The sequence below is a fragment of the Saccostrea cucullata genome, unplaced genomic scaffold, assembly GCF_032062105.1.
Source record: "Saccostrea cucullata isolate Sc308-1 unplaced genomic scaffold, CSIRO_AGI_Scuc_v1 ctg753, whole genome shotgun sequence".
Classification (NCBI taxonomy): domain Eukaryota; kingdom Metazoa; phylum Mollusca; class Bivalvia; order Ostreida; family Ostreidae; genus Saccostrea; species Saccostrea cuccullata.
Window position 1 is genome coordinate 70,386 of NW_026934507.1, and position 12,232 is coordinate 82,617.

General features: G+C 32.2%; 1 protein-coding gene across 1 annotated transcript; it reads left to right on the forward strand.

Moving 5' to 3' along the window:
• Positions 1–1,683: 1,683 nt before the first annotated feature.
• LOC134240922 (betaine--homocysteine S-methyltransferase 1-like) lies at positions 1,684–8,123 on the forward strand. Its single transcript, XM_062723033.1, has 7 exons — positions 1,684–1,853; positions 5,415–5,605; positions 5,962–6,156; positions 6,402–6,513; positions 6,772–6,950; positions 7,281–7,362; positions 7,474–8,123. The coding sequence occupies exons 1-7, from the start codon at positions 1,841–1,843 to the stop codon at positions 7,764–7,766; spliced, it is 1,065 nt and encodes a 354-aa protein (XP_062579017.1). The 5' UTR covers positions 1,684–1,840; the 3' UTR covers positions 7,767–8,123.
• Positions 8,124–12,232: the final 4,109 nt, after the last annotated feature.

Genomic DNA, 12,232 nt, shown 5'->3' on the forward strand with positions numbered 1-12,232 from the left:
TGAGGGTAGAAAATTTAATGGCATCACGTTTATCATAAAGCTTGGTTGTTAGATTACCAATAATGTCTTTCAAGTAAAAGACTAATATAACTGTTTTCAAATAATATTTGTATTTTCTCCTTCCTGTGTCAATTATATCCAAGTATGAAACAGATGTGTCAGACTCTGGTATCTTTTATCTCAAGCTCGCAAGGAAACCGTATCGACAAAGGAATGGAAATTGCCATTCTTAATTGACAATACGTCGTCAATATTTCTGAATGTCGAGTTGAAGGCCACAGCAAGTGTTTTCTTCTTTTCACGCATAAGATTGTGACCGGTCGGCAGGGGATGTTCACCCCTCCATGACACCTGATTCCACCTCTGATCTTTTGGAGGTCAGTGTTTGCTCTGCTCCTATTTGTATTGTTTTATGGACTTTTGATATTGAATACAGTTCGTTATCTCCATATGTTTCATTTCAATGCGCGGGTAACTTTAATGTGATATGATATATATATACTATATATACGATATATACTAGTATATGGTGATAATGAATAGTATCCATGCCCATAAGTCCATTCTAACAGCACAAGTCAGGAGCAGAGCAAACACCGACCTCTAAATCATCAGAGATGGGATCAGGTGCCATGGAAAAGAGAGCATCCTCTGCTGACTGGTACCACCCACCATGTGCTCCTTGTCATGATTAGGATTATAGAAAAATCTCTCGACATTTAAGTGAGTATATAATGGCCCAAAATATATATTATGTGATTTCAGTATTTTTCATATACTCTCTTTACAATTAAGTCAAAGTTTTGATTTTTTTTCTGTTTTTCTCTCTCTATTACAAATTGTATATATCATCATGTTTGTCTTTAAGTCCTAATAAGTTCTCCTTTTACATATGTTGTCATGTGTCTTACCAGTTAATAATGCTATCTTTTCAATAGAAATGGATGTGATCTTGAATAAATCCTCGAAGTATAGGGTATGGATGTCAATATACAGAGTGTTCTCAGTAAAACTATATGTACATACTTGGGATAAGAGACTGTTGTCAAACATTTTATCATTGAATTATAAGTACTGTGCAAAATTATAGAAACATAAAATCGATCTTTCAAATGTAATTAATCTTTATTCGCATATTTAAGTCATTTAAGTCATGCAAGTGTTAAGATTATCTATGAAGAGTGTTAAAACTGGACAATAAAAGATATAAAGAGATTGTTAGGAATTTTCATCCTACGTCTACTTTTTGTGGAGAGAATTATTTTAGAAGGTTATTAAAATGAAAAAAAACAAACAAACAAACAAACAAAACAAAACAAAACATAACTATATGAATTTCCTGATTGACACATCGTATCCTGTATTTTTAAAAATTTCAAACTTAAGTAAGAGTTGCTAAAAACAACACTATCTTGTATATTTGTATTAAATCGTGTAATATAATAGAATGAAATATATCTAATTTTTTAAAGGGATGAATCATGAAATTTTCACAAAGATGATTTATTTATCTGTATAAAAAAATTATATCCTATACAGTATGCTGACTGATGAAGATGCGTACCAAGAAAATACTGCATAAAATTCTCTTTTACTCTTAGCTGACACTGTCACAAATATTGAACTAAAATTTAAAAATCTGTTAACACAATTGCAGAACACCTTTTAATCACAGCATTATCACATTATCCTCTTCTGAGAGACATTGATACTTAGATACCAAAATATGTCCTTCGGTAGTGGTTACACATAGATGGTTATGAACAGGTTATATGGGCCATGAACAGATAACACTGCAGCTCATATCTAGGCCAGCGTCAGGATTATACGAAGACTGAACATGGAGAAGAAAGGTATTTGTCGAAAATATCTTATGTTTGCTTTTTGCTGTGCATTATGTAAATACATGATAGTGAAAAAAAATTATTTTCAATGTTGTATGAAGCCACGCTTATTTGACCTATAAAGTTTATGTTTATGGATCATTTACTTATTTATTTAAACTGAAATGAACCGAGGAGAGATAAAATATCTGCAAATTTTGTTATTAGTTAAAATTCTCAAATTCGCAAAAATTAAATATTCAAACAATAATTCATTTTTCCTACTTCAAGAAAATGGCGTACCAAGTTTTATTTCGTCAAGCTTGTCGTCAATATATTGTCTCCATACAGTTTTCCTTAAATCCTTGGTCCTATGACCTTATAATCAATAAGGATAAAATATCATTTAATAAAACAAGAGGCCCACGGGCCTTATAGGTCACCTGAGTATCATGTAACAACTTTCCAGCGATTGTATTTGGTTCGTGTTTTAAGCCAAAAGCCATGAAATTCACAAATTTTGAAAGAGGCACCATTGCTTATCAAAGGGCAGATTTCAAAGCATTAATTTATTTTTAGTCAAAGTACCCCCCTGGTACCCCTGACCCAGCAGCCTTGAAATTATCTATTTTGAAAGAGGCCCCTTTCTTCATTATAAAGCCAGCATTAGTTTTTAGCCGGGCTTATTTCTCAAAGAGCAATTACTGGCTTATGTGATCCTGTTCAAGGCAGGATGTTGACCCCATAGTCGCCATTTTAAAGTTACGTGCAAAAATATAGTTCTTACTCTCAACTGCTTTTGAGATAATACAAACGCTAAATAAAGCAACAAAAATAAAACGAAGTTTTATCTATATAAAATAAACATTAGTAGTAATGACTTTGAAAACTTCATAAGTCAAAGAACATAGTTCATTAGCGTAAGGATTTTTGATAATCAGTGTTACCGTAGTTCTCTACACATACAAGGTAAAGCAGGAGAGGGAACCAGACTGGTCTGTTTGTTTACATTCAGCTGCGGTACCAGATTAATTCTGATTCTGACAAAATCGGACCGTGGTATTAGGATTGCAAAACTTACTGTCAGTGTCTTATCATTTATATTGATAGTTTTAAAATATTTTTTTCATCAGAATATAAAAGTGATTCATGTAAGAAATCCATTCTACTCTGTAAATGAGCCCGGCTCTCTGTACTTCTGAGTACTTTGATTATGTTTAGGTTTAGTTATGAACATGAGAATAAAAATGTTCCGAAGGAGAAGGAAATAAAATATTTTTTTTTTTGATAAATCAATTATTAACATTTCTACATTCTTTTTTATGCTTTCCTAATAGGCTCCTTACCACTGGACACATAATGCTTACAAATAGGAAAGTAGAACATTTAATTGCTTATTTCATCATCTGCCAGTTTGGGCCAGTTATATAAATTTTGTGATGTTGATCAAAGTATATTTTAAAAAATCAATTCTTTAAAAGTCTTTCAATATATCTTCATTTTTTAATATGTGTTAGGTGAATGTGTATTCTAAAATTTACTTGATGCCTAAAATTATAATTCCTATCATAAAACAGACAGGGAGTATTGGGAAGTAGAGTCAACATTTTTTCAATTAAGTGTAAAATAATTTTTCTGGCTGATACAAATGATACTACATGCCTGTATATATTTGTATATTCTTGCCTTTTAATAGTTGATTTTTTTTTAAATTTCTTCAGGTTATTATTTCTTCGTCAAATGGACTTCACTTCTCCCATAGTTTTATTCATTATATCTGATGCATAAGCAACCCTTTTCTGAAGAATGATGCTTAGACTGTAAGCTATAACAGAGACCTAAACAATGTCCCTGGCAATATGCAATAGCTACCACGGGCAGTTTAAAACATGGGGGAGGGAAAAAAAAAATTACAGTTACTTTTGAAACGAATACATAATTATCTCACCAGCATGTCATTGTGCAACAAAGTCGTCAGCATTTTATTTGTCCTTTGAACGGGGGAAACGTTTTGAATGGTACTCTTATCGATGAATTTTACACTAAACCAAGCTATCTAGATCTAGCTTTATTTACCCGCTGTTTCAGAAAACCGGAAGTGCGAGTTCGTAAATTTGATATCTCGATCCCGACTCAAATTTGACATCGGAAAGAAAATTTTTTTTATTTTTTTCTCTGAAAATTCAAAATCTTGAGCGGAGGGTTTGTAAAACTGAATATAGAATAAATCCTGGCCTTCAATATGTAATTAGATCATTAGCATATTAACCAGGAGCAGAGGATAAGATGTTCAAAGAATTCATGCATTTCACTATATAATCATTAGAGCCCCACCCTAAAACAAGAACCCCTGACCCTGGGGCCATAAAATTCACAATTTTGGTAGAGGCACTCTTGCTCATTATAACTATGTACTTAGTTAGTTTATTTAATACCCAGGAGCAGAGAAGAAGATTTTCAAAGATTTCATGTATTTTCACTATATAAACAATAGAGCCCCGCCCTAACACCAGAACACCTGACCCTGGGTTCATAAAATTCACAATTTTGGTAGAGGCACTCTTGCTCATCATAACTATGTACTTAGTTGGTTTATTTAATACCCAGGAGCAGAGAAGAAGATTTTCAAAGAAATAATGCATTTTCACTACCTACTTATTTAGCCCCGCCCTAGCACTAGAACCCCTGACCCCAGGGCCATGAATTTCACAATTTTGGTAGAGGACTCATTGCTGATTACAATCATCCACACAGTTTGACTGCTTGATGTCCAGGAGTAAAGAAGAAGATTTTTGAAGATTGCATTAATTTTAGTGGTTTTGGCCCCACCCCTCAGGCCCCAGGGGGGTAGGGATCATGAAATTCACAATTTTTGTTCCCCTTCACCCATAGATGCTTTGTGCCAAATTTGGTTGAAATTGGTTCAGTGGTTGCAGAGAAGAAGCTGAAAATGTTCAAATGTTAACGCACGACGCACGACGCACGACGAACGACGACAGACGAAAACGGATAGCAATAGGTCACCTGAGTTTACTCAGGTGACCTAAAAAATCTTCCAAGATTGATGTCTGACAGACAAAGTGATCTTAACCTCTGTCCAGTTAGGCCCTTAATGTTTAACCTAGTGTCATGAAATTTAACATTGATCAGCAATTTCTTAGGACGAACCACTAATATTGAATGTGTCTTGCATATGACTTTAAAGGATTTTGAGCGATCAGAATATTCTTATGCTTTAATCTTTTGTAAACTTGATTTCAATGAAAGTCAATAACATCTTAAAGGGAACAATAATTCAAAGACTGCAATTGCTCTCTGCTAAGCAAATAGTTCTCAAGATTTTATTCGAACAAAGTTTTCTACATTTAGAGTTATTCAATTCTATACCTTTTGACCCCTAAATCGTAAGGGGTAATGGCTTTTTCAGAGCTATCAGTATTCTAACTTTGATGTTTGTTTTTAATATATTGTTGCTTATTTACTTTCAAATGGAAATAGACCTTAACCAGAACAATGTATGATGTTTATGATATATTGCAATAAAGTAAAGAAGGGACATCTGTACCAATAATTTTACTTTATCTTGCGTAGGGTTTTTGGAGCGTTTGAGAGCGGGAGAAACAATCTTAGTAGCGGAGGGATACATGTGGGAGTTTGACAGACGTGGTTATCTGAATCGTGGTCACAATGCGCCGGAAGTAGTTATGGAACATCCTGATCTTGTAAAGGCAATGCATCAAGAATTTGTTCATGCAGGGAGTGACGTTGTACTGGCATTTACCGTATGTTCGCATTAGATTCTTCATGTCATAAATTGGATGACATAATTTCCAACTGCTTTTGCAAAGGACGTTTTTACATGCGTACTTTTCAAATCATTTATTTTCATAAGTGCGTTGTGGATACCTCAATCTTGTCTCATAGAATTCTGGCAACAATATCTTAAAATTTAAAGAAGCAGAGGTCACCTTTCATTTATCCCTCTTCTTCTTTTTTTTTTTTTAGAAATCCTTCAGTTAAACAGAGGTTTTGGTAAAATCTCATGCAATGATCAAAACAATGTATTTCATCGGAGGAAACACCCCCCCCCTTATAAAAAAAAAAACAAGTTAATCTATACAGATGTTTGTTTTATTAGTATTGTGCTCACCGAGAGAGATTGAAATCAATAAATAAAGAAGACTATGTAGAGAAGCTGAATCGACAGGCTCTTCGAATAGCTAAAGAAGTGGCAGAAGAAACAGGAGCTCTCTTTGCAGGGGGAATATGTCACACAAGGGTCTATGATGAAAATGATCCTGTCGCTGTGGAAAAGTGTCGGCAAATGTTTAAGGTTTATTGCTTTCTTTTTGATATATATGAAAACACACGTATATACTCAATGGTATAAAATTTCTTGGGCTTTGATTTTCCCTAACGAATTGAAAATATTTGCACAATATTATATTAAAAGTATAAATGACTGGCACTAATGTTATAAAGTAAACTCTTCTGTCTTAGATTATGCAACCTTATTTATTCTATCAAAAGTGCAGTAAACTGTGTCCTAAATGTGTAATGCACTGTCAACGTTTCCAGGAAATGGTGGAGTGGGCTGTCGAGGAGGGAGTAGACTATATCACAGGAGAGACATTTGACATCGTTAGTGAAGCCCTGTTAGCATTAGAATGCATTCAAAAGTACGGAAAAGGTAAAGATCGATCTCACCTGTCAGATAAGGCCACTTCTTAATTTTTACCTCAGTATACTGTTGTGATCTTCGTTTGAGTTTCATACTTGATGGAAAGAGGCATAATAACATAAAAACTAGCTTAGGAAATTACTTTGCTAAAAATTCCTGTCCTCTGCGATGTAGGGTAAATCTATTTAAAATTGAGAAATGGAGTTGACTTTTGACTCTCATTGTTCATAACTTAATTGCAAATATTTATGAATCGAAATTTTATAGGAATCCCAGCCGTAATTACATTTGCACCATACTGTCCAGACGAAACGGTAGATGGCGTTCCAATACCAGAGGCTTGTCGTCGATTGGAGGAGGCTGGGGCAGCAGTTGTCGGCCTTAATTGTGCTCGAGGACCCAAAACGATGATTCCGCTGCTCAAAGAAATCCGAAAAACTTGCAAGGTTATTATCTTTCTCTCATGACTTTAAGCAAGTGAAGGATTATTAGGAAATCAAAATTTTTCGATTATTTTTCCAACTTTGTCGAAAAAGAGCGTCTTATCTTAAATTGCTTGTTTGCTACTCGAATCCACTGCAGATCTTAGAAACTGGTCAACGGACATCAATGTGCTTTGTCATAACTTTATGCTGGTACAAAAAGATCCTTCACTGCGCGATCAATGGTTAAGTGTCAAGTGCAGATCCAATTAAAAAAAATAAAACTGTACAAAACTTAAGAAACCGGTGTTGGTAGATTTTAATTGCAGAAATAAACAACGTTATATATTTAAGGGTCCAATCGCTGCCTTACCTGTACCATTTCAATGTCGAGATGATTGTAGAACGTTTTACTCAATCAAGGACAAAGAATCAGGTACTACATTTTTACAAACAGTTTCATCTATTTATTTCACCTGACTTGCTCTTTTTTCCTGATTTTTTCCTTCTTATCTTTAGACATTCCTCGCCAAATGTTTAATTACAGGTGAATATTTATATCCACGGAATCTGGAAAGTGCAAGGTGTGGTGCTAAGGACATTATAGAATTTGCCAAAGAGGCCAAGGAGATAGGTGTACAGTACCTTGGACTGTGTTGTGGGAATACTGCGGCCTACATGAGAGATCTGGCGGAGACCATAGGGAGACGGCCCCCTGCCAGCAAGTATTCCATGGACATGTCAAAATCGTACATCCAGACAGCTAACGCAGATAAACTTAATGTCATGGCAAAGAAAACACGTCTCTATATGTATGGAACAGATCATATGATTCAATGATTTATAAATTTAAAGATGGACCCCGTTCTCCATTTTAATTTATATAAGAAACGTATGTACAAAATAATCAAGTCATTTTGAAATTTTTTTTATATTAAAGAGAATTAATATATACTAATAAAAAGTATAACACCCGCATGCATTTGTTTGATTCTGTACTCCTCGGTAAAATATTAACAGCAGTGAAGGAAATACTTCATGAGAACTAAACAATTATACATTCGAGAAGTAGTGCAAATAAGAAGTAGAAAATTAAAAATTACAAGGAATATATTTATGGATTTATTGTTTACGAAGCTGGTAATCACCAAGGGTATGACACGAGAGGAATGGGTATTTAAATCAAACAATATTTCTAAAAAAGAATAGACACTTCATTCGCTTTAAATGCAATATTTCCAATAAAGAAAAGGTTCATTCACTTCAAAATCAAACCCAAGAATCTGACAAATATTGAGGAATAATTTTTCCCATGTAAAAAAATAATAAAAATCCGTAATGTTGCCTAAATAAAAACATTTGTAAATTTATTGTAATTGAACCAATTCTATAATTCTGTCAATACAATTCGGGCAATTATTAACAAATTATTTACCAGGACAAGCGAGATATCAAACGATGCTTGGTACATATGAGAATTTGTAAATATATAACCTTTGAAGAATGTAGTTATTATTTATGACATAAATATATCTTAAAGTACAATTCGTCTTAATTGAATTTCAATGAAATATATTTATTCCATGTCACACAAACAAATGAAAAGCACAAGATGCCACATGTACTATTAACATAATTAACTAAAGTCTGACATATTTAATGAATCAGGTTGTCAAAATGATCTAACATTGAGTATCTGAACATTTCATAGAGAACATTGGTAACCTATATGTTTAATAAGGCAGGGTTTCTAGAAATGCAGACAAATGCATGTTAGTGCACGAGTCTCTCTGACTGGGTCGATAATCATTTTGCATTTTGATAAATGTCCTCACTTCTTTTCTAAAATGTGTCATACACTATTTATTGACACATAAAATCTAAATTACGAAATTTATGGAGATAGCGAACTGTATTCAAGCTCAAAAGTCCATTTAACTATGCGAATTACGTGTACTTCTAAAACGTCAGAGGAGGGATCAGGTGGTATGGAGAAGTGAGCATCCCCTGTCACGCCCGCTGCGTGCTCAAAGTCATCAGTGTATTGATAATGACCTTATATTTAGTATGGAAAAGTTCATTTGACTTAAATCACTTAATTATTATAGATTGTATTTGCTGATAAATTAATGTGTCGAATAAAGAACTTACAAAATGATGGTTAAAAAGACGACAAAGTATTTCAGTTTCTATGTTAATACGTTATTCTATTAGTTTAATCCTTTCTTTTTCTTGATAAAAAAAAAGAGAGAATTATCTCTTTTTTTAAATAGTCTTCTATTGAAGAGTAAATACGAATAAAAAGAATAAAATGAAATCTAGATTCATGAACATTTTCATTTCCTAGTCAAGACAGCGAAGATTAATGCAATTAAAATTTGTTTAGATTAATTAAAACATTGAATAAACCCTGAACTTATTACCACAAACCTTGTTAATTAATTTGATAATTTTGTGACACACATGTGTAAAATACATTTTACAAGATGATTTATGAATGTCTTATTTTAAATTTCACACCTGTTTCTTTTCTAATTAGAAATTAATTTCAAAATATTAAGACCCTTGCCTATTCTACTGTGCTTGCAATACATTATTTTCATTTCTACCATGAATTCTAATCTCTATCTATGTTTATTAAAGTCGAAAATACCTATATCTATGCATCTATGAGAGCTAAATACTATTTAGATTTCTGTGGTAACATCTTAAAATGCTGTGCCAAGAGAGAAGAATCTGATTTTAAAGGACATTGTCAATACCAATGGTTCTAAATCATGGAAAGTCGAGACGGTTTTTCAAGAGATTTAAAATACTAGTATATCAGCATTTGGAAGTGACAAAATTGCAGGGATGCTTACTCCTCCATGACACCGTATCCCACCTCTGATGTTTTACATGTCCGAGTTTGCTCTGCTCCTGATTTGTAGTGTTTGAATGGACATTTGAGTAGTAATTACATTCATTCCTTAAGCATTAATACTATTCGTCATCTCCATGTTTATTTTCTTTTTAAGGTAAGTCACTCCTGAAATTTGTTAAATCAAGGATTTTTTGAGAAGTATATTTTGGATAAGTATTCATAAAGTGTAACTCAAAATCGCAAAGAAAATAGGGGGTCAGTGTGCATCCTACTGATCTACGGTACAATTAAGTTGACCTTTTTGCACTTAAATTTGATCTCTTTGGTTAATTACTTTAACCCTTATTATATTTGATCAGATGTAAGCATGGCAATAAATATAATCTTATTTTACGTAAAATAGTTTGAATAATATTTATCATTAAACAAATCTTGCAAATTATTGCGCGTAAATTATTGTGTGACCTTTTTGCACTAAAAAATAACATATTTGGGGTATTAAGGTTTTCAATCCCTAATAGGAACAAATTCAATGAAATTGAATACATAACAGATATGTAGGCATTGAATACTCAGTTTATTTAGATATGCTTCCCATATATCACTATTAGTATGTATAGTGGGATGTGTCCTAATTTATGACCTTGAATTTTGGTAAGAATTATCTCCCCTTTTTTACTTAATGAAAAAAATTCATTTTAAAAATTTTAGATGGTAAAAAAAATTGTTTTCAATTGTCATTCTATTTTTAATGTATCAATGCGTCTTTCCACCGCAGGATTTATTGATTTTCAAATTATTTGAATTTTATTTTGAAAAAACGCTTTCCCCCATAGACTTCAATGCAATCTTTGTTAATTAACTATTGCTTAATTAATGAAATTTTTAAAACTTTCTTGTGGGCAATCCTTTTCCACTATAAAATGCTTTAATATGATATCAGAATATTATGTACTTGACGGACATTTAAGGGTAGGGAATTTGGTCTGATTAAGGATGGAAATCCTTAAAAAACTTAATAGGCAATAAAAATTTTTCTTATATCAAACTTTTTACGACTTAAGTGCTGATCAGTCACAAGTATCGAGTAGTTTAAAATAATGAAAGAAAAAGGTGGGGTCAGTGATATTAATTTTGAAATATTTGTCAAAATATGTGATTTTCAGGCCAAAAATGGTGTAAATTTGATCTTGACTTCTTTAATATATTTTCATTTTTTTGAAAAGTTTGTTGAGGGAAGGTGTAAAACTTGGTCTAAAAATATAAATTAGAGACCTATATTAAATATTTTTAGCAATATCAAAACGGAAAATATTCTCTGAGTAAAATTATGTGAGGCTAAATTTCCATTACATTAAATTTTATAAATGTGCAGATTTGCAGAATTATCTGCTAAATATCCTTCCACCAAAAGAAATAGTCCCTCATAAATCTTGCTTCTTTGTAGAATTTTGAGCAGTTTTTTCATTGAATGTTAAAAAATTTACATTGTTGAATTTAAATATGTTATAAAAATTGAATTTTTAATAAGTAGTTTTGAAGTAAAAGCTTCTGCGTGAACTTTTCTAAAAAGCTGACGAGTGACTTACCTTAATGACAAAATGGTAAACTATTAAAAAAGTTTACATCTACATGAGACTGATATGATTATCTTAATATCACTGTAGACATGAGAATAAATCATAGAATCCTGAATGACAAAAAGTGATGTTTTAAAAGAAGTTTGAGAACTCGTGTGTTAAAATGATTTTTTTTTACTTAAGTACACTTAACAACGTGGCATTGTGGGGAAAATCCTATTAACTTTTTCATACTGATTTTCAATAGTACAAAACTGTTGGTCACTTTTGATAAACTAGAAATAGATATCAATTTCACAAAATTATTTTTGTTTCATTGTTATCAAAATATAAATCTTATGAGTAGGTTGAACAAATCATACAATGATGTTTATCTTTTTCCATCAAAAATTGTATCCTGTACCATGTACTATTATATTCTGTCACCTAACGTTAATCAATGAAGAAAGAAAAATAGATTAATTAACACTTTAATTTTAATTCTCTCTCTCTCTCTCTCTCTTATTACTCTCTCCCTGATTCTCTTTTAAAAACAAGTATTTCCCATGTACTAAAATATAAAGATTGATAAAAAAAAATCCTATATACATCCACTTGTATTGTTAGCATCATTTCACATCCACGTTTCACTAAATACATATAGTTTTCTCTTTCTCCATAGCAAACTATATAATTTAAGCTAGTGAAATAACGGGATCATGTAATTTCATAAAAATTGACAAGTTAAAGAAGTTGTTCCCCCAAAAAACTATCATGCAATAATTGCCTTACAAGATAATAAATTAAAGAGTTGACAGATTGAAATGGACATGCCATTGGACACAAAAAGATACAGCGGACAAAATAAGTATCATTTACGTGTC

Bases quoted from the DNA above. Each gene is read 5' to 3' on its own strand.
- LOC134240922 (XM_062723033.1), top strand. The intron at 5,606-5,961 runs GTATGTTCGCAT...TTGTTTTATTAG, and splicing joins ACGTTGTACTGGCATTTACC to TATTGTGCTCACCGAGAGAG. The intron at 7,363-7,473 runs GTACTACATTTT...GTTTAATTACAG, and splicing joins AATCAAGGACAAAGAATCAG to GTGAATATTTATATCCACGG.